The sequence below is a fragment of the Quercus suber genome, unplaced genomic scaffold, assembly GCF_002906115.3.
Source record: "Quercus suber isolate HL8 unplaced genomic scaffold, Cork oak 2.0 scaffold_392, whole genome shotgun sequence".
Taxonomy (NCBI): Eukaryota; Viridiplantae; Streptophyta; class Magnoliopsida; order Fagales; family Fagaceae; genus Quercus; species Quercus suber.
Window position 1 is genome coordinate 578,929 of NW_027069844.1, and position 24,326 is coordinate 603,254.

The 24,326-nt window shown below is 31.5% G+C and overlaps 1 protein-coding gene across 1 annotated transcript; it reads right to left on the reverse strand.

The window, feature by feature from the left end:
• Positions 1 to 2,480: 2,480 nt before the first annotated feature.
• Positions 2,481 to 3,798, reverse strand: LOC112013058 (caffeoylshikimate esterase). The gene has a single exon (XM_024045450.2). It carries the CDS (start codon positions 3,656 to 3,658, stop codon positions 2,699 to 2,701), a length of 960 nt encoding a protein of 319 aa, XP_023901218.1. The 5' UTR covers positions 3,659 to 3,798; the 3' UTR covers positions 2,481 to 2,698.
• Positions 3,799 to 24,326: the final 20,528 nt, after the last annotated feature.

Genomic DNA, 24,326 nt, shown 5'->3' on the forward strand with positions numbered 1-24,326 from the left:
TCCCGAAATGGCTTGGTGTAGTTGTTCACTTGTTGTATGTGATGTGATTGATTACTTTTGGTCGAATTGTCGCTAGTCGCTAGTCGCTAGTCACTAGTCACTACGTTACGCCATTACGGTTTACCTACTAGGTCCGCTAGTAGCGTGCCCCAATACCCCTTACATAATAAATGAATAGTTGGGACATTGCATCACTTATTTTCTTAAAATGATTCTATATATGTGGTCTTTTTCTTATGCGAATTTGAATCAATCAATAGAGCGAAGGTCTTTTATCTATAATATTAAAAAAAAAAATTAGGGTCTTTTTATGGAAATGATTTCAAAATAAAAGTTATTAATTAATTACTTTTAGGCAAAATTACAAATTGCATCATTTGTCTAAAATTCAAGCAATTCTCTAATTACCCTTTCGTTTTGTGAGCGGACAAAAACTGGCCTCCGGGGTATTTTTCACGAATCACCACTATAATGTCTCACACAACTAATTTTAAGTAACCAATAGGGAATAAACACTCCACAATGAGAAACTCAAACAATTGATTTCTTTGACAACATGTGTTTCTATTTCTACTTAGATGTTACAACTGAAAATTCTTTCATTCCCGTGGTATTACGCACTCTTACTCTCTTACACAGAACATATCTTTGCCTTCTCTCTCTCTTTTCCCTTCCTTTTTCGATCCCATTTTTCTTGCCTCTCTCCCCCCTTTTATAGGCACATCTCTTACTCTTATTTCTACAACTGTCCTGTTGTTAGCTAAATTATCAGAGATATTTTTCTTTACTTTATCGGTTTCCTCCCCTCCCTTATCCTAGAGCTCTGATTTTTGGGAGATGTTTGTACTGTTCAGGCTATCTCATATGCATTCAATGCGGTAGAGGTTAGGCAAGAACTCCCTCATTAATGTGAAGGTAAAAATCTTCAATCTTTTTGTTTGTTCTGGAAGTTTCCCGTGGTTTCAGGTTTCTCTGGAAGCCATACCAGTATCATTCATGCACCATGCCTCGGGTAGGCTAGCTTTTTACCTTTTTTCACCTTCTTCCATAGTCTATTACCCTGTGGGCCTTCCTTCTAATACACAAGCCAAACCCAATTCGTTCTCCGTGGCCCAATTACTTCTTGAGCTTAAGGCCCGGATGGAGACTTTTCCACTTCCCACACAATCAATTCAGTTATTTAATTTTAAATTTTGGTCAATTCAATCATCCTGTTAGTTTTCGTTAGAATTGTGCTGTTCACTTTCAAATTTGTTCAATAAACAATTACGTCGTTTTGGTGGTTCTTAACAACTAAATTGAATCTAATTGAAATGATCAATTTGCATAAAAACTGAGATGATCAACTCATCATCACTATTGTTGAATTTTTTCGTGCATCCGCATGAGTTACAACCTGGTATTTTACCATAGTAATTGTCTTTGATCTTTTATCCCTCAAATCCTCTAATTTGATGTTAATATAATTTAATTTGTTTTCTTATACAAAAGAAATACTTTAATAGCCAAGCTCATATACACATAAATATCACCAAATTTTATTATTTAATTCAAATACTTTACGAGATCCATAAAACAGAACAATTAATCCCGTGAAACAATCTAAGAAATTTTTTTTGAAACCATCAAACCAAACAATTATATCTATTACATTGAATGAGTGATAAATTCTGAGAGAGTAGTTAAACATAGGTTTAGACATGAAACAACAATATTACAAAATCAATTTAAATTTGTGCTAGGATAATCTACTATGGCAACTATTTTCTTAGTTAGATGTGTGATGAAAAGTTATTGAAAAGCCCATAAAGATCTCCATATGGCAACTATTTTCGTATCATTATTGGTTTGCATCAAGAACAACAACATTAAGTATATATCTCTTTGATCTAGTATTAGTAAAAAATAAAACATTTTATTTGGTTTACTTAAACATAATTAGGTAATTATTCAATGGGGAACCATGTGACTGAATTTAATTTAATTGAAGAATTATTGGTACAACATCTAAGGAACTCCTTATATACATTTACTTAATTATTACATTATGTTTTTCAATTAAATTCAAATATATAGCAGCATAGACTAATGTAACACAAACACTCTTATTTTTTCAAATGACAACTAAATTTGTTTGAGTGCAAAAGCATTACACACATCAAAATCATAGGTGAATTATCTTCTTATATCAAACTCCGGACAAAAGCCATGACAACTAGTGTGTATTTAACTGTTAGTTTGTTTTTCAAAAAGAAATAAAGTGGGCATTGTCTCACAGCGCTTGAGTGTAGCTCTTTTTCATTGCTTAAAGCCCCCGCTTTACTACTACTACAAGTTATAGGTCCTGTTGTATGATACTCTGAGTTAAGTAATATATTTGAGTTTGACGAGAAAGTGTAATTAAAGTGTGTGTTTAGCTGTTAGTTCGGGATTGTTCTAATTGTGTTTTGACAGGTTTTAAAAAAGGAAAATCCCCCACAAACACGCAATCAAGTTTGTATAAACATTCAACACAACAACACTGTAAGTCTAGTAGTAATCCATGATCATTATTACATTTTTGATCCAACCACTGATTTTTTTTAAATCCACAATCTGCTCCACCCCTTTAACACTTTTAACTTTTTAATTTTTTTTTTTTAAAAACCCAAAAAAGGAAAGATAAAAGAAATAAAATTACAAAGTGGCAAATATTTGATCAAAGATTTTTGGACCCATACCTCTCAACTCTCTCATCAATCCACTCCCTCATATCCTTCAACACAAGGTTCGCATTCTCATCGGGCTCCCCTTGAATCAACGAATGGTACATCCCATCATACAGCTTCAAACTCTTATCCTCACTCGCCGCCTTCTCGTACAACAGCTTCGACGACGTGGGGCACGTGACCCCATCCGAGGTACCATGTACAGTCAAAAATGGCGCCGTGACTTTCTCGAAGTTGTCCTGTATGTACTGGCACACCCTAGCCAGCTCTCTCATCGTCCCAACTCTTGGTTTCCCAGTGTACCTCCTCGGATTCGAAGCTATAATCTTCAACTTCTCCGGATCCTTAATCGCCTTCCCGACCATCTTGTTGTCGGGCATGGCTGCCCACGTGTCGGCGATCCCAAACAGCATTCCGTACATGAAGAGCCTCACCTTACTAGGTTTCATGTTTTCCGGCATGACGAAGAGCGGGGCCGAGAAAATCAGGCCCGTCCACGCGTCCGGCGGAGATTGGAAGTACATGAGCATAGCCGTAGCTCCGCCCATGGACTCGCCGAAGAGGAAAGCTGGGAGGAGTTTGTACGGCTCGCTGCTGCGGATGTAGAGGAAGAAAGATAGGGAGCTGCCGGCGATTTTCTCCATGTCACCTAGGTAGCAGCGGAGGCCGTCGGATCTGCCGTGGCCGAGGAGATCGGCGGCGAAGACGGCGTAGCCCCAGGTGGCGAAGTTGATGCAGATTTTCTGGAAGAGCCAGCCAGTGTCGGAGCCGTAGCCGTGGGTCATGTAGACTGTGGCTTTGACTGTTTGATTCAACGGTAAGAAGGACTGGGTGAAGAGTTGGCCGTTCGGCGTTTCGAAGTAGGATTGGGTGTTCTTGACGCCTTGGGAGGTGTAGTACTCTTCTTCGGGCATGTCGCCCCAGAAGTTTGAGGGCGTTTCGGGTGGCATGGTGGTGGTGTTGGGGGTGAGAGACGTGGAGAGAAACGGTGAGTATCTGAATTGGGAAGGTGTGTGTTGTGGTGGTGGTGAGTGGATATGATAAAACGTTGGTTTTGAAGAGGTTGGTTTGGGGGGTGGGTTTATTTGAGTTTGAGTTTCATTGGATTTCACCTAACGATGTTAAGCCGAATTGTGGGGCCTACGGGGGTTTGGTGGATGAGACGTGAGAGAGTTGGTGGTGGGATGACTTTTCCTCTCTGCATTTTGGATGGGGTCCACCACTTGGGAGCTGGTGATACTGATTTGGATTTGGATTACTTCTTTCTTTTGGATGTGGAGTAGAAAGTGGGGTTGATTTGATCCCCAATAAATAAAGAAAAAAAAATAGATAAAAGAAAAGAGACAAAATTTAAGTAGACTTCTTTTTTTTTTTTTTTTGACTGAATTTTTTTTTGTTTTAAAATATTCTTAGACTCCTAAGTTTAAGTAAAGGTAAAATTAAATAATAATTTGGTAAAAATATATGTCTAATTTACACTAAAATATTGTCTATAAAATAAAAACACTCTTCAAAGCAACTATTACCTTTATTTATTTATTTATTTTTAAAATAGGAAAATGGATATGAATTATCAAATGTTTTACTCTAATGGACCCATGTTTTACTCTTAAAAACTGATTTTATTATGTCAAGTGTCAACAATGTTTTGCACCTTTCAATTACCAACCAAAAAATTTTTTCCCCTTTTTACAACAGATTAAATTTATCACGTTTTCCACTTTCTCAATTACCAAAAAAAAAAAAAAAAAATCCCTTTTACTACAGATTAGAACTTCTATATACACACACAAAAAAAAAAAAAAAAAAAAAAAAACATTGTCGCTTTCTAATCCATAAATTATTTGGTTTTCATTTTCATTTTCTTTTCTTTTGTGAGTTTGTAGGTGTAAAGGAACCTTTTGAAGCAACCCAAGTTTGAGAACAAACAGTAAGACAAGCAAACAAGGTATAGTTTGAATTTTCGTTTTCAAATTTTGTAGCTTTAATGGATTGGTAATTTTCCTATCTATGATTCTATATAGGGTGAAAATGGTTCAAATTTGTGCTTGAAGGGTTTTAATACTTTGTTTTTTATCCATAAAAATGTACTTTCAAAAAATATTTGTTGGTTAAACATAAATAAGAATGGATTTTTTAAAAGTGAAAATCCTATGTCAATTTAAACAATTTCTTTAATTTAATAAAAGTTTATGCTGTTGTAGAAAAAAAAAATCAAACAAAAAGTCAGCTCTAGGATTCAATAGGACTGAAATGAAAAACTCCCTTCACATATTTTTCAACTATTTTCTTTTCTTTTTTTTTTTCTTTTTTTTTTTCATTCAAAACTTCACTAAATTTGTTTCTAATATTTAATATCTTCTTTACTTTTTTTTTTATTGCATTAAAATACTCTCTTTTTATTTTTTGGAAATTTGGATTTATGTTGTTTTTAGGTGACTGAGAACCTTGGAAAATGAATGGAAATTTGAAATATTTATTATTCATTAATTGTTGAGGATTCTTTTTTTTTTTTTTTTTCTAGCAACCAAAACCATATTATTAGTAACTCACTTTTTAATTATTTACAGGTTGATTGGGTAAATTAAGAAGGGTGATTTGGATTTGCTCTGCCAAATTCTCAAAGACAATTAAAGACACATCTTCCTCTTCTTTCTTCTATATTTTGGTTGATGGGGTGGTTTAAAATGGATATAGGTGCTTCGACAATAATGCACATAACAACTCATTCATCTATGTAATGAACTTATGTAGTTGAATATCAAGGATTCATATAAGTTTTTGAATGTTTTATTTTGTGATTTAATAGTCTTTACATCAAAATAAATATCCCTAACCTCAGTGAATACAGATTATAATTTTATGTGATATATGCATATGAATGGTGCTAACATATATCTTTGTTATATATTACCAGCCTCTGAGCACACGCTCACGCGCGTGCTTAGAGTATCTTTTATTTTTTTGGAAAAAAGTTAATAATTTGCATTTATTATAATTTGGAATTACTACATTTTTCAATCACAAAAAACCTAAGGGTGTGATGAGTATTATGCATTTACAGGTGAAATAATTTTTCATCACACGCCTAGGTTTTTTTGTGATTGAAAAATGTAGTAATTCCAAATTATAATGAATGCAAATTATTAACATTTTTTCAAAAAAATAGAAGATCCTCTGAGCATGTGCGTGAGCGCATGCTCAGAGGCTAGTTTAATTAAAGAATTTATTAAAAGACTTTGATCTTTAACTTAAACATATATTATGCACTTAAGAAAATAAAATATCATATCACAATATATAGGAAACACATTAAAACCAAATCAAACTGATACTATTAATATGAAAATAATAATAATTAAATAAAACACTCAAGAAAAAAAATATCAAAAAAATATTGCAAGATTGACAAAAGAAAATATGGAAAACAAATAAATAAAAAAAGTTAACATAAATAGAGTCATACAGAATCAAATAACATGTGAAAAACAACTAACTCAATAAGTAAAAAAAATATTTTTGCCCAAATTTGGGTTCAGGGTTCGTACGCATATTTAACCATGTGTACGGATGTTCGAAAATATTCTCGCACATACTTGATATGCGTATGCATCCTCAACACAAAAATTGTAAAAATCACATTTTATTGAATTATATGCATATTTGAGTTTAAATCAAAAAGATTAACAAGATAAACACTAGGATGAATAAATAATTGCATCATGGTTAGATTAACATGTATCAAATAAATATAACAACAATAAAATAAAACACATGTGAATAATCAAACTAACATCAAAACAAAGAACATGTTAATATAACATAAAAACTAAATAAAGTCACAAAAGCACTAAGAACAAATTATAAACAAGCTAAAATCAGATTAACACAAACCAAAAGGATTAAAAAAAACAAATAAAAAAAATGACAATTAAGAAAACTATATCAAGAACTCATGTGAATCATAGTAAGCAATAGATGAATTCAACGGAAAAACACACACTGCTTAGGATCACAAGTTTGAAGTTCTTAACCGACCCCTCAGTGCCTACAACACAAAGATTAGATTGAGCAAACAAAGGAATTAAAGAACACAATAGTTTAGGATAATCACAACTCAAGAACAAAAGGTTTTGAAAAATGTTTTGATAACAATGTTAGAAACTAATTTCTGCACTAGAAAACTACTAGAGAGAGGTTTTGAATACTTAGAAAAACGTGCAAATGTGTCGTGGTATGTTTAGAAAATATGGACTAGGGTTTTAAAGAAGGAGGCAAAAAATAAACTCTCTTTAGCTAGGATTTGGATTAGATACATAAAGTGAGTATTTATACGTTAAAATTAAGGTTTTTGGGGATTTGTAGAGGTCTTTGGATGTTCCTAAGGGTCTATGGCCGGCCCACATCAAAGAATTTTGTTTTGGGGGCCCAAAACTTAAGTTCTGGATGTCTAGGAACGAGGCTGCATACGTATGCTTCCTAAAACCCTAAATTCGATTGCAATTTTGGTCCAACTTTTTTTTTTTTTTTTGAAAAGCAATTTTGGTCCAACTTTAAATGGTCATAACTCACTCAATATTAAATCTAAATCATGCAAACTTTATATTCTAATCTAAGCCTAGGACGTCTACTTTCCAATAAAATAAATCTCACTCAAAAATACTTTGTGGGCCAAAATTTACAGTTAAAACAGTAAGCAAAATTCATTTTTCAATATCGTTTTAAAACAATTTGAGCACTTTTGAGTTGTGATTACTTCTAAACTATTGTAAACTCTTTAATTACCCTTGGTTAACATATGTCAAGCTAATCGTTGGAGCCATGGACCAAAGGTTATTAACAGGTATAAAATGAATTGTCTACAATTGACCCTCTTTTAATTGTGTTTGCATTGTAAGTATAGTTAAAAGCCTGAAGAGACAAACATTTTGTAAGTGAATAAACTTTGAGTCTAGACACACACGCTATACACAAACACACAAACATGCAAGCAAATCTAATATGATTTTTAGTGTACATGAGATCTCCGTCAATTGATTTATTTATTTATTTTTTTTTTTTTTTGTGCTTTCTATTGTCTTAGGGCATGTTTGGTAGATTGTAATGGTAATTACATAGGAATAAGAATAGATATTACAAGGTATACAAAATACTGTAATGTAATGCTTATTACTATTCATTTGTTTGGTGACAAACACAATAACAAAACTCTGAAAACAATGGAATGAAAGCATTTTATGATTTTTTATTTTCATAATTGTTATGTGCATATGGAAAGTTTGTTTATTTAGAAATATATTAATTTTAGAAATTAATACACCTACTAAAGAATAGCTATTACATCCCTTTTAGAGATGAATAGTTATTCCTCATTTTAAAGAATAATTATTCACAAGGAATGACTATCCCTTATAATAAAAATATAACCAAACTACTGAATAGTCAAATCATAAGAATAACTACTATATTACAGTGCCTATTATAGTCTACCAAACATACCCTTAGAGTTATTAATCTGCAGCAAACAATGTCGAGCTCACCCTAGAGGTAAGTGTAAGAGCATTACTGCCAAATGGGAAATGTAAGGATTATTTAGCATTAGAGCCAAAAATCACCCAGCATTTGGACTTGTAAACATTCGGAATTGTATAAATTTTTACAATTGTGTTATAGTAGCATCTTATAATAAGATGCTACTGTAGCACAATGGTATTTTTAAAAATTATTTTTTAATTTTCTCTCTCATACTTTTTATAAAAAACTCCAACAAACTTTCTCTCTCCTCTTTCTCTCATTATTTCTTTTCTTTTCTGTATCTTCCTTCTCTCTCTCATTCTGCTCTCCTCTCTTCAGACTTAAAACCCCTATAGCTACCACACCATGGCCTGACCCACTGTCATCGGCCATGGCAAGCCACCACCCACTCATTATTTCTCTTCTCTCTCTTATTGCAGGTCACTGTGGTGGCGTGGAGATCGGCGTTTGGGGTTTGGTGCAAAGATTGGTGTGGTGTGAAGATTGGCATTGGGAGTGGTGTGGAGATCAGTGTTGGGCGTGGTGATTGGCGTTGGGCATAGAGATCGCCGTTGAGCATGGTGATCAGCGTTAGGTGTGGGATGTGGAGATCGGTGTTGGGCGTTGGGTGTAGAGATCGGTGCAAAGATCAGTTTATGGGTTTTGTTCATTTATGGTGCGAGTTGTTCATTTACAGGTCTAATTTTGCTAGGTTTTTGTTGGTCATTTATGGGTTTTGTTTTGGCGGTGGTGGGTGATGGGCAGTGAAGCAGGGGTGGTTTGTTTGAGTTTTGTAGCCTTTTTGGACGGTGGAGGTGGTGGTGATTTCAGTGGAAGAGAGATAGAGGAAAAGAGTTAAAAATTAGAGAGAGGAGAGATATGGGAGAGAATAGATATGTTTTGGGATATATTATTTTATTGGGTAGATATATTATTTTAATGAGTAGAATAAGAAAATAAAAGTTGGGATGTTGGGCATGTGGTAAAATGATATGATATAAATGATAAAGTAACTTTTTGAGATGGTAAAATAGAATAGGGTGACATTTGCCAATGTGAATGCTCTAATTATGAAGAAGAAAATAATAATAATAATAACTTGAGCTCATGGTGATACGTTCCACATTAATTGGACAATTGCTTTCTGTGAGACCCTCCAGAGATTTCGTCATGGCTTATTAATGTCATAGAAGCTACATAAAAGAAAAAGAAAAAAATCTGTTACTTTCTAAAAGAAAAGAAATTAAATATGTTAACTTTTAATTGAAACCTCGAATTTACGAGGGATTTCTTGAATCCATAAAATGATAGGTTTTTAGAATCCAACAGAGAGACAATAGACCTAAAGTATGATTTTGTATTAATCTGATAATTGAATTTTCTTGGAGGCTACAATGTATTTCTATAGTAAAAAGAAATCATAGGGTAGCTAGGAAAACGCCCATAAAACCTTAATTCACTCTAATCACATAATTAGAAGGCAAAAAAGTGATTTTTACAAAAAATGAAAAAATTAAGATAATTGTGAAAGGACTGTCTTTAAGAAATGTCACAAATTAATGAGACTTTATTCAGAATTTTAAACTAAAAGTTATTAAGGAAAAATAATATTACTAAAACTAACAAAATTACTACTTCAGAAAGGCTTGTATTGTTTTTAAATCACTTATTAATTTAAGGCCCTTTTAATAGTTGCCCTTAAGTTATTTGTTAATGAATCATTTTAAGAAATTTTTAATACAATTTTTATAGAAAATATTAAAAACTGTCAAAAAAATCAGTTATTTTTTTCTTTTCTCATAAAAAGTGTAGGGGTAAGGGCCCAAATTTGTATATTGGGCCTTCGTCGAGGACGTTGGTTGATCCGAGGATGGATAAAAAGTAGTGATGGTGTTAAACTCAGAATCCCATGAGTCAGATGAAAGCAAAAAGGCTGGGGAAGGTGATCCAAGGGGAGTATCTCCTCGAATGAATAAGGCACAGATCAAAGGTATATCCTGTCGATCAGAGCGGTCTTCCAGGAGGTTCTACTAATAGGGACATGTATTATAAATGTATAAGAGGGATGGAGGCCCAAAGGTATTTAAGGAAAAACTACTGCCACCGCATTGAATGCTCTACAACTAATTTTCTAGTTGCATTTATGTGGAGAATATCCCTGAATAGTGCTGTCTAGGCTATCCCAACTCACAGAAAGCCAGAGAGGGTGTCCGATAGAACAAGCACTCAAGTAATAGCCTAGATGATGAACAAATATAGGGCCAAGATCAATCAAGGGGGGATATATAACACAGGGAACCCTTGAGGAAACGGGGATCAAGAAAGAGAGAGAGAAAAGACTGTAGTAATCAAAATTGTATTAGTAATCTGTTCAGTTGATTTATATTAGAACTTACCTCCTCAGATCGTGCTGAGAGGGAATTTATTTGGATCAATCCTTCTTATTTTTGCTTGATTATCTTTCAAACCCATTCTAGCCATTGTCCAACTCATTAGAGCCTAGTCATCTAACCTATTTTCAACAAATTTATTGTACTAAGCTCACGGAGCCTATACCCCTTTACATTTTTGGGCTTGGGCCTAAAACTTGTGGCCCCTACAAAAAGTTTCTAAAAGAATGTCCTAAACGAATGTACTTAGAATATCCATTAACAAAATCCATTAATTTAGTACACATTGCATGAAATGAAACTTAATTGCAAGTAATTTGCTCGTGCTAAACTTTTTTTTTTTTTTTTGTCGATCGAGAAACTAATAAAATTTCATTTTCAACTAAACAAAAAATTTCACCAATTCTTTTACATATACATTTTTTTTTACAACTTTTTTATTAGAAACTAATTAAAATAGAGCAGTTCAATGTTAAAGAGAGGCTTGGGCCAGCTGATTATTGCTTGTTTTGATTGGGAAGGATCCTAAATATTCCTAGTTTCCTACCCACCTACAGGCTGGGGCCTCATTCCTTTCCATTATTTTTTTTTAAATCTTTTTTATATAAAAATGAAACCTAAGAATATTCGAATAAAAAAAAAAAAAAAGAGAAAAATTGAGCATTCAAAATCCTAAGGGTACATTTGGTAGGATGATGAAAAAGTTAGTGAGTAAAATAGAAATATCAGTTTTTTATGTAAGCAAGAATTGAACCTTAAATCTCTTACTCAATTATAAAATTTTTTACCAGTTGCGCAAACTCTTTTATTTAATTGAAGAAAAAAATAAGAGGATAAAAAATGTAATTTATTTGCCCTTATTAAAAAAATTCAGCTAGCCCAATTAAAAAAATAAAAATAAAAGCAATCACGCCAATGTTATTAAAACGAAAATTATATCCAATTAAAAAAAAATAGAAAACAACGAGGAAGGCATGTAAACGTAGGCATTTTTGTCCAAATTTTTGGGCACAGATTCACAATCCCGTAAAAGAAGGCTTGATAAATAAATAAAAGTTTCCCCTGTTTGCTTTGACAATTTGGACACAATTAGCAAGTATTGACAATTTTCTACTGGTTCAAAAATACAAAACCATGCCCAATTTTTGGCTCTAATTGTCAAGCACTCAAGGGCTTAATTTTACACCAACAACATGGTGTGATCATTGTTTCATTTAGTTTAAGAGTGTTTGGATTTCACTCCTTAAAGTTTGAGAGTATTTAAATTTTATACTCTAAAGTTTCAGAATTTGGAGATATAAAATCTAAACACCCCCAAACTTTAAGGGATAAAATCTAAATTTTGAAACGTCAGGGTGTAAAATCCAAACACCCCAAACTTCAAGTGATAAAATCTAAATTTTGAAATTTTAAGGTGTAAAATTCAAATATCCCAAACTTTAAAGATGTAATTTGCAATTTACCCTAAAAATTATATTTAAAAAATCCATTTACAGAACACTAAACAAAACAAGTTTAATGGACATTAAAGAGGGCCTAAAAGGCCATCCAATGTTAGAAATAGGATACATTCACTTTAGTCTTTAGTATATAGGGGTAGCTATCCACCTTTTCTTAGAGCATCCACATCAGTGTGTCTAAAATTTTCTGTCTATTTTACACTAAGAACCTACTTTTTTTTTTTTTATTTTACACGAACAATTCACAAAAACTCTCACATCTGATCATCTACAATACATTATGTTTTCTTTAAGAGATGGGTTCAAGTTACACCTGATGTAACTCTTATAAACTTACACATTTTTTACACTGTAGATCATACGGTTAAAAAAACCTCATTAAATACTATTGTTTTCCACCTTATTACCTAATTAATAGTAGCATTCTCTCTCTCTTTCTCTCTCACCTTATTTATTGCTTTCCACCATATAATATTTTCTTCAACACAATCTAACAAAAAACATTGAAAAATAATCCCATAATTATATATTTATAATTGACCTACTTTTAAGTGGTTGATATCACATAATCTCAACACTAACATGAAAGAAGTTGACAGTTATAAATTTTTGAAGTATGTTAAAAATACTGTTCAATTGTCTGACTTTATTCTCAAACAATTGCATGTCCGTCAGATGGTATATCTGATTTTATTGCTTATTGATCATAATCTTTAAGCCTTTGGCATTCATTAACACGTTTAGTAATAATAAGATTATTTTATTTTAGGATTTTGAGAATTCTTTATGTAACTTTATGAATGTTGTGCATTAAAAAATATAAAGCTTTAGTTAAAAAAAAAAAGTGATAAGGTGGAAAGCAATAAATAAGAGATTATTTTTTAATTTTTTTTGTTAAATTGTGTTGAAGAAAATATTATATGGTGGAAAGCAATAAATAAGGAAAGAGAGAAAGAGATATTATTCTATTCCACGAGAAAAAATCTACATGGTAGAATCTTAAAAGGGGCACCTAAGGAACAATATCTAAGTACTGTACCTAAGTTTTACTCATGTGAAAAATCATAACTTAACAATAACATCACCACCTTCTCAAAAAAAAAAAAAAACAATAACATCACATAATATTTGAAGTACTAGATCTTTTTTAAATATAAAAAAAAAAAAAAAAAAAATTATCCCTTTCTCCACCAAAAGAATAAAAAAAAAAAAAAANTTTCTTAGAGCATCCACATCAGTGTGTCTAAAATTTTCTGTCTATTTTACACTAAGAACCTACTTTTTTTTTTTTTATTTTACACGAACAATTCACAAAAACTCTCACATCTGATCATCTACAATACATTATGTTTTCTTTAAGAGATGGGTTCAAGTTACACCTGATGTAACTCTTATAAACTTACACATTTTTTACACTGTAGATCATACGGTTAAAAAAACCTCATTAAATACTATTGTTTTCCACCTTATTACCTAATTAATAGTAGCATTCTCTCTCTCTTTCTCTCTCACCTTATTTATTGCTTTCCACCATATAATATTTTCTTCAACACAATCTAACAAAAAACATTGAAAAATAATCCCATAATTATATATTTATAATTGACCTACTTTTAAGTGGTTGATATCACATAATCTCAACACTAACATGAAAGAAGTTGACAGTTATAAATTTTTGAAGTATGTTAAAAATACTGTTCAATTGTCTGACTTTATTCTCAAACAATTGCATGTCCGTCAGATGGTATATCTGATTTTATTGCTTATTGATCATAATCTTTAAGCCTTTGGCATTCATTAACACGTTTAGTAATAATAAGATTATTTTATTTTAGGATTTTGAGAATTCTTTATGTAACTTTATGAATGTTGTGCATTAAAAAATATAAAGCTTTAGTTAAAAAAAAAAAGTGATAAGGTGGAAAGCAATAAATAAGAGATTATTTTTTAATTTTTTTTGTTAAATTGTGTTGAAGAAAATATTATATGGTGGAAAGCAATAAATAAGGAAAGAGAGAAAGAGAGAGAGAGAGAGAGAGAATGCTAGTATTAATTAGGTAATAAGGTGAAAAAAAAAATAACATTTAATGAGATTTTTTTAACCATTAGATTTTTTAGAAATCTAGGGTGTAAAAAGGTGTAAGTTTATAAGAATTACACCAGATATAATTTGAACTCGTCTCTTTCTTTAAATAATAATTTTTTATTATTTAACTTACCCAGCTACCCATTGCCCACTACCCACAATATCCACCACACAATGTCTCTCTTTCTCTCTATTTTTCTCATTTTTCAGAACAACACTCTCTCTTCTCCATGGCCCAACCTTCTCCTCTCTAACTCTAAAACTCTTTTTCTCTCACAATCAGCCATAGCTAGAGCACACCTTGAGCTCCGTCCAAGGCCAAAAGTCCCAAAACCTTTGCCATGCCATCACCAGTGGCAGCAAAGATCAACTGCAACACTGCCACAAATAGTGGTCCAAATCTTCACTCTCTTATGGCAGCAACGAACACTCCACCTAAGCTTCCATGGCACCGGTGACACTGGCTTCGGCATGACTTTTGGTTTGATTTTTTTTATTGATTTTGTGTTCGATTTTGTGTTGATTTTTGGTTTGATTTTCCATTGATTTTTGGTTGGATTATTATGTATTGTAATGGTGGTGGTGGGGTGGTGATGGGTTGAGGTGGTGGGTGGATGGTTGATTAGCTATGCTCTTTAGATGAAGAGAGGGAAATGGAGAGTCAAAGAGAGTGAAATAAGGAAGAAGTGAGAGCCCTGACCGGTGAGAGAGAAAATAAAATAAAATATTGTAATGGTGTATATTTACACGGTTAATATAGCAGATGTGTAAATATACACAATTTTAGAAGGAATGATGTGAAAGATTTTTGGGCAAAATGTATAAAATTTGTTACTTTTCGTATTTTGCAAAGGTTTACATCCACTAATGTGGATGCTCTTATGAACAAAGTTTACATTATTAACGGTAAAATTGAGCTGCTTAAATGCAACCTTTATAAAGACTTGACCCTTGTTATCACTGGTTGGATAAGTTTTAAGCATCTTAATGAATACATACATTTTCATAACTGAAAGTTCGATAATCTAATGACAACAGCTTGTTTAGACCCCGATTTTTAATTGCGGCTTGATTAATTTTATACTTAACACACTTAATAAAGAATATACGTGATTAGCAAATTAAATAATTAAAACATTCAACAATAGCATGGATGAACATATAAGAGCAAGGCAAATGTATAAAGGGCAGTAAGGAAAAGGATAGCAAACCTAAGATAACATTGTGATATGTTATCGAAAAGGAAAACTGAAGAACTCGGCGTAAAAACCTCTCCGCAGCCCTCCAAGCCAAAATGATCCACTAGTGAATAAGTTGGAGCTTTTTTAAATTAAAAAAAAAAAAATGATCCCTTTCTCCACCAAAAGAATAATAAAAAAAAAAACTACAAACGTTATTTTTCAAATGGATTGAAGTTCCAAGGAAAAAAGAAAAGAAAAATGAAGAATATTAGAGTGATTAGACTAAATCAATTATTAAATTTATTATCCCTTCTCTCAATGATATATTTGATTCAATCACTATTATCTACATGGTGGTGTATTATTTTTAGGGCCTGCCGTAATGTATCATTAATGTAAGTAGTTAATAATGTATTTTATCCACGTTATTAATTAAAAAGACTATGCTAAGAAGAAGTTACAAGCTAGAGGAGTTGACGGAAAACAAAGAAATAATTACTACATTAATATGGGGAGCAAGATTTAGGTACAACACTTAGGTAATGTTCTTTAGATTCTCTTTTTAAGATTCTGATATGTGGATTTTTTTTCATATGATGGAAGTGTATTTTTTAATTAAATAATTACATGGCTAAATCTTAAGAGGGGAACCTAAAGAATAGCATCTAGAGTATTGTATCTAAATTTTGTCCTTAATATGAGCATGTGCCGGTATATGTAAATCTAATTTAGGAGTCACATTTTTTTTTTTTTTTTGACAGGAGTCACATTTGTTGGAAGGCTCATAAGTTGAAAAAAATAAAGGTTTCTATGAGCAGTTTTTGCTACAATTTATTGTACTTGTTGGACTTTTCTTTTCCAAATAAAAAGGCCATACAAAGAACGATCTTGATAAATTTTTTTTTTTTTTTTGGTTTTGTTAGCTAATTGATACTTAGGTAAAAGAAAATTTGAATCCTGAATGTAATGAAAATATTAAAAAATGTCAAATAATTAAATTACAAAACTCTTGACTTGAATCGATAAAATATCATTAATCAATAAAGCGATCTAAAAAAAAATTGTTATACAGTATTAGTAACATTCTTGATTCTTATACACGGATTGTTTTAGCTAAATGGTGAGCCACAGAAAATAATATTAAAAATATACACCTACATCCATTCTTCATGTAGATGATGAGACTAATTAATACTTTAAAAAAAGAAAAAGGGATTTCTACTCTTTTCCAGACCATTTTATTTTATGGCTTACTTGATAGGTAGGAGGAGCTGCCCAACATTTATGTAGAGTAGACTTCGGCCATCTATTTCTAAGCCCAAAAACTAAAGTCCAACCCAATCAATGGCTATAAAAGCTAATTTGTTAGTATTTATACTATATACTTGGAGACCAGGCTGAAAGCCCACTCAATGTTTTAGTATCTATACTCTATAGTTAGACCTTTTATACATATAGGGTATATAGTTAAAATTTGAAGTTCACACTTCCAAAACTTGTTGTAACTTGTAACTCCCCCTCAAGAATTAAATTGTTCTGAAGATACCTAAAACAAATATTAATAACCAACTAGCTCATTCGTACGGTCCCTCTTAAAAAAAAAAAAAAAAAAAAAAAAAAGGCCATACAGAGAACGATCTTGATAAAAAAAAAAAAAAAAAAAAATTTGTTTTGTTAGCTAATTGATACTTAGGTAAAAGAAAATTTGAATCCTGAATGTAATGAAAATATTAAAAAATCTCAAACAATTAAATTACAAAACTCTTGACTTGAATCGATAAAATATCGTTAATCAATAAAGCGATCTAAAAAAAAATTGTTATACAGTATTAGTAGCATTCTTGATTCTTATACACGGATTGTTTTAGCAAAATGGTGAGCCACAGAAAATAATATTAAAAATATACACCTACATCCATTCTTCATGTAGATGATGAGACTAATTAATACTTAAAAAAAAAAGAAAAAAAGAAAAAAGAAAAAGGGATTTCTACTCTTTTCCAGACCATTTTATTTTATGGCTTACTTAATGGGTAGGAGGAGCTGCCCAACATTTATGTAGAGTAGCCTTCGGCCATCTATTTCTAAGCCCAAAAACTAAAGTCCAACCCATCAATGGCTATAAAAGCTAATTTGTTAGTATTTATACTACATACTTGGAGACCAGGCCTCTTTTTGTGAAAGCCCACTGAATGTTTTAGTATCTATACTCTATAGTTAGACCTTTTATACATATAGGGTTAGTTATTAGGGTATATAGTTAAAATTTGAAGTTCACACTTCCAAAACTTGTTGTAACTTGTAACTCCCCCTCAAGAATTAAATTGTTCTGAAGATACCTAAAACAAATATTAATAACCAACTAGCTCATTCGTACGGTCCCTCTTAAACCAAAAGAAAAAAAAAAAAAAACTTTTTAGTTTTTAAATATCTAAACTTTAGTTGTACTACCATATAAAAAGCGTCAATTACCTAAAGAAGTACTACCAACTCATCTCTCTCTCTCTCTCTCTCTCTCTCTCTAAAATTACTTTGAAAAAAAATGAAAATTTTGAATCGATCATTATTAATGATTATGTTTTTTTTTTTACTAAAAAATGCTATAACTTTGGGATTAGAAAGTATATCATTTATTTTTTCTAGTTAATTTGCTAATTTTAATTATAAGAATAAAAATTTAAAAATAAAAATAAATTGAAGCTAATTATGAATTACGATATGTTTTGGAGTTGATATAGTTAATATAACATGAACAAAGTATGACTTGAAAATCTTTTTTTCCCCCATAATTATGGTGAGCAAAACATAATGTAAAGTACTTTCTATAGAGTCAAATTGAAAGTACTATTTTTGTGTCAAAGTGTTTAGTTTTTTACTTTGAATAAAGTTATATTTTTCTCTCATTGTCATTTACATTAATTCATCATTTTTTATTCCAAAAATTTTAAATATTTTTAATGTTTGGATTAGATACCATATAAGATATGATAACATAAATTTGGTTATATAATAAAATTTAGTATATCCTTTAACTTTAGAGTCAAGGAAAATTATTGTGAAATTTAATACATAATCAACCATATAGATTTTTGAGATTTAAAATCAATTGAGTTTAATCTAGATAAATGATTAAATTAAAATGTATTAAGACACAATTGTTATGTATTTTCTTTTATTTATTGTTCACGCTTAATAATTGGTTGTTTATAAAAAAATAAAAAAATAATTGCTAGTTCTTTTTCTTATATGGTGATATTTTGGTGCCCCAACCCCAAAAAAGTAAATTCCTGTTCGGTCCTTATACAACAAACCGTAATAAGTATGCTAATCACTATCTCTATCAAATTTATGATTACTGGTTGTTTGATGGGTTTACAGGCATCCCTAATAAATGAAGCAACCACCCATCCAGATTTGACAAAATTACAACAATAATCATTGCCCCATGGGATATAAAATTGGAAATTTTCACTTTTAAACCCTATAATTTAGTGATAGTCCAAATCAAGCCTTATAATATCAAAAGTATTAAATTAAACCTTGAGATTTTTTTTTTTTTTTTTTGAGAGATAGTTTTAACCTATCACGTCCGTTTTTAATAATTACTCTTTATCATTAAACCAAGACACCAATGGGCTGTTCGGTAACATTGTTTGAATAACAGTATTTTCACAACACTTTTTCACTTACACGTATTTTCACAACACTTAAATAACATTACTAGAACAACATTACCAAACAGGCCCCAATTGATTTTTGCTGTAGACAGATATTAAACCCTAAATCTCTTATTCGAGAATAAGAGACTTTACCAATTGAACTAATTGGAATCCACACATTAAGCTTGAGAGTTAAAATGTTAACTATAGAGAGAGAGAGAGAGAGAGAGAGAGAGAGAGAGAGAGCCCAAAAAAAAAAGAAAAAAAAGAGACCTCTCTCTCTCTCTCTTGATAGTTAACGTTTTGTTGATGGTGTTACACTTATTTTAATCCTAAGGTTTAATATGCTATCTTTCAAAAGTTTAGGGTTCAATTTGATACTTTTGAAACTACAAGATTTAATTTAGACTAATTCAAAGTAACGTTTATCCAATATGATTCTAACATTCTGCCTCTTGAGTTATATGAACAATTTGGGTTATTTGAATTTTTTTGTTTTGTTTTTTGTTTTCAAAAAGACTCTCTAGATTGAATTGTTATTGGAATGTTCAATCTTTTCTTTGTTTTAATGAGCTTACCAAAGGATCAAGTCTAGTAGACCAACAACATAAAATCTGGAAAATCTACATATCTCTTTTCTAGACATTCGAAATTATGACTGATGAGGATAATTTTTGATTGATCAGTATGGGGATGCCAAACCTCCCTAATGACCGATCCCAAGAGGGATGACCAACCCATGAGCCTACAAGTCTGGCAATCCTTGATCCTGACGACCCGTCCTCCTAGGGTTTCCATAGGGCTTGCGTGGGGCCCGCTCACACATCCTTACATGGAAATTACTTGCGCATCACGACCAAAAGCCCTACCATGCAATCAGCTCTCTTATATATGGAAAGGTGATCCCGAGTATCTTGGGACCCTTCTCCCTACAAGGAAATACCCTCGTATCAAGGATTCGGGTCAACTCTCTACCACTATATAAACCAAAAACCTTACTCTTTTTGAGGTACGCGAATTCTCCCTAACTTTTGCATTCTTTAGTTCTTGGAGATTCTTCTATCATTGACTTAACCTTCAGAGGGTCTTTGACCAGTATCCCACCAGTCCACTTTGATTGGTTCTTCTCTTTTATTCTTTAGGCACACCCATTGGCACGTGTGTGGACGATCAACTCACTGACAATTTTAGTGCATCATCAATGACCTTCATTTTATGAGTATTATTGTATTAGTAATCATACTGACACAATAGGCTACCATCATGATAGTAGTAGGATCAAGATCCTCTACCATTCTTAAGGAACTCCATTTTGTAGAGTTCTTTAAATCCTTATATTCTTTTTTTATTAGTGTTAACGCTATTAAGAAATTGTTTTCTTTTAGGTTTTTTCCAACTTTATAGGATGCAGAGTCAACGAAACCAATTTTTTGAATTTCATTTATTATTTCAGCAGTATCTTCAGCCCCTTCTATTAATTTATGCCAAATTTTTATTTATTTTTTATTAGCCTGGTCTACAATAACTTATTCTAATAGAACTTAAAGTGCTTACTAACATTTCCCATAAATAAAAGGTTAAGATTATGAAATAATCGTTATCTCATGTCATCAATCTACTAACAAAAAAAATTTAATATAAATCTTTCCATGAAAAAAAAGAAATCAAACTCATTCACCAATTAAGCAAAAAAAAAAAAACTGCTCCTTTCCTTCCCTCCTACCACCAATCACCGGTTTTATACTCCTACCACCACACTCAATAGCCCAAACTACCATCAATCAAGAATCCACCTAAGCCCCAAGCTACTAGAATAGATCTACTGCTAGTGGCCAACTCCAATAAAAAAAACTGTCACCAAACCCATCAAACCATATGGTGGACAACCTAAGTGAAGTGTTGTATAAGGTGGAATGTACGTACTATTTCAACTACCTTTTAGATTTATTTACAGTACTTTCAACAAAAAAGTTTTCAGTTTCAACTAAATAAGTTGTTCCCAAACAGAGTAAAAATGACTTATTTCTAGTGATCATTAAGCCTACTTTTTATACTTTTTCCAAGGGTTTTGACCCTAAAAAAAAAAAAAAACCCAACTTTTTTGTAATGTGAATGTCTTTATATGGTAGACATTCACTGAGCCTTAATTTCTTATGAGGTTACAACTGCCATGAAAAATAATCACATATACAACCGCTATATAAATGACATGATAATAAGAGAGGTAACCATGAAAATAAATAAGAAATTAAGAAATGATTAATCCATAATTCATGGTTATATAAACACCACAAACCATTAACACCAAAATTTGCAGGCACTTCATATTTGTCACATGTTTTTAAACAACTTTGGAGTTGACCTCTTGGTTAGTCTATTTGGATCAACTATCATATGTTTAGCGTTGATATGCTCAATAAAAATTGGAAACTCTCTAACCTTCTCTCCCAATATCTTATTTAATTCAAACATGCTTAGAACCATCCGAACTCTTCTTGTTTTTACTAAGACTATGATAGAATTTTCATAGTAAACTCTTAAGTCTTAATGGCTTAGAAATGGAATCTTCAACCCAAAGCCGAATGATAAAATTATGAAGCCTTTAGGTATGTTTGGAACGAAGGGAGACGAAGGGAGTGAAGAGGGAAAGGTGACCATAATATAGTAATATACCAAAGTTAAGTACATTTTAGTTAAATCGCCACATTCCTCCTTTCGAGTAGCCTCCACCCACCCCATAATTAATCTACCCTTCACCCAACCCTACCTTTCCCTATCCCTTCCCCTTTTTTCCACATCATCCCATCCACAAACATTACATATCCATAATATCAACACAATAGCCAAGGAAAAGCCAGTAAACCACACAATTAACACACCCCAACATAAAAAATTTCAATGAACCAAAAAATCCACAGCACCAAAAAAGAAAAAAAAAAGAAAAAGAAAAGAAAAGAAGATGAGGCTGATTTTCAGTAATAGCAGAAGAGAAGCATTCCCTATCTTTCATATATCAATACTGGAGTGAAAACGTTTAGCCTCATGCAATAACTTTAACTTACTGCTAATTAACAAAATATTATCCCCATTCAATACGAAGATGAAGTTGCTTCAGCCTCCCACTGATAATTAGATTTGTCCATTGATCCACTGGATCGATATTAAATACCAAATTGATGAACAAGTAATCATTCACCCATGAATGTGATCCTAATCAACCACCAATCCAATTTTGACAAACTAAATACAATTAATATACTTAATTGATTAACCGACACAAACCCATCAATTTTGCATCACTTTGAACTAAACTCAATCAATTGTCGTTTTATACTCTGATTGTTTGATCCCCTTGGCCATTTCCACATTGTCAAATGTGTACTTTCATTTATGAGATTTTATTCCTTTGGGGTTTGGGATATTTTGTTTATAATACTGTGACACAAAGAAAATGACATTGCAATGCAAATATCTTAATCAAGGAAAGTGAACTATTTCAATCGATTGTCGTTTTATACTCTGATTGTTTGAATGTAATTATCCCCTTGGCCACTTTCACATTATCAAATGTGTACTTTCATTTTTGGGAAAAAAAAAAAAAAAAAAAGATGTGATCATTTTTGGGATTTTATTCCATCGTATTAGCGGGTTAGGATACTTTATTTATGATATTGTGATGCAAAGAAAATGACATAACAAAATCCAAAAAGATCATATATTTTATTTTTTGGTTAAAAAAAAGATCATATTGTTTGAAAGCAATTGTCCCTTTGGCTAGTTTGAGATTGTCAATGCCTACTTTCTTTAATTTAATTAGTTGCACTCGTATTCCTCAACCTCTGTCCTTATATTTTAAAATTTTTCCTAATCTTTCAAAAACCTTAATAAAATAGAAAACACCAATCTATTTTTTGAGAAGAAATAAAACACCAATTTGTTAACGAGAAGCTGAAACAAAAACGTTAACATTAGTTTATTAGTTAAATGTGAGTACATTCTCATTAATATTAATCTCTTAAAAAGAATGTACTACATGTCTATTTGGGATTTGCTTATTTTGCTGAAACTAAATTTTTTTTACTGAAAGTATTATAAATAAAAATAAAAGTTAGCTGAAATAGTACAGTGAGACTCATAAATAGTAGTAAAAATAAACTAAATAGTAAAATAAGTTAGCAAAACTAATCTATGCCAAACGCACATGTGTAAATTCACTAGCTGAAAGAAAAATTATTTTACGAGACATTTCCCTCATACCATGTGTAGCTTTCGTTAGTGTGAAATTTACATGTAAACTGTACCCATGGCCAGCAGCATTCAAAAAAAATTCTGGCTTTAAAGTAAACTCAGACGTAAGATTTGGGAATTAGATAGCTGAAGAAGTAATTGCTCTGATGAATAGAACAAAAGTTGGGAGTAAAGCATGGCATTTCACAGAGATTATTAAAAGAAAAGGAAAAGTTCTGTAAACAAAGAAATGGAGATGCAGAGTACCTTGTCCAACATAAAATTAAGTCTCTTCCCTATTGACATTCTCTTCAAGATCACACAAATTTCCATTACAAATCAACTAATAATCAAATTAAGATTCCTTCTTTTGGAAGTTGCATTAAAATGCAAGGACAAGACTTCTAACAACCCAACAGAGACAGATACATGAGGAGACCAAATGGGAAGTGAGATGGAGCACACAAGAAGGAGACTGACTATTCTAAAGTTAACGAAAGGACAAATACAAAGAGTGATGTAGAGACGCAGGTTAGAAGATTTGATATTTTTATGTAATTTTTTTATATTAATATTTAGGATTTTATTTTCTTGATTTTAAAAGTTTTTAAGAGCTTTATAATTAGTTAATTTAGAGTTTTAATTTCTATTTGGAAATAATTTACCTAATTTTTTGTTAAAAGTACTGTAAATAAAAGTAAAAGTTAAATAAAATAAGTAAGTAATGAACGTGAAACTCACAAATAATAAAAAAATAAGCATAAATTAAATAAATAAGTAGGTGACTTATGTGGGACCAACAAAAGGTAGAAAATATAAAAAATAAGTTGGCTTATAAGTGCATCTCAAACAAGTACTTAATCCAGTACTATATTAATTAAAACATGTTTAAGAATATTTTTATTTGAAAATTAAAATATTTTTTTAGAGCCTTTAGATAGGTCGTAAAACAATAATTCAATTAAGAATTTAATCAATAATATTTCAAAATTATTTCTTGTGGATTGATGGAGCTCATTATGGATTTAAGGGCTTGCACTAGAACGAGATCCAACCTCTATCTCGCATTCTATTCATTGTCGATTGGTATCAAAACTCTTT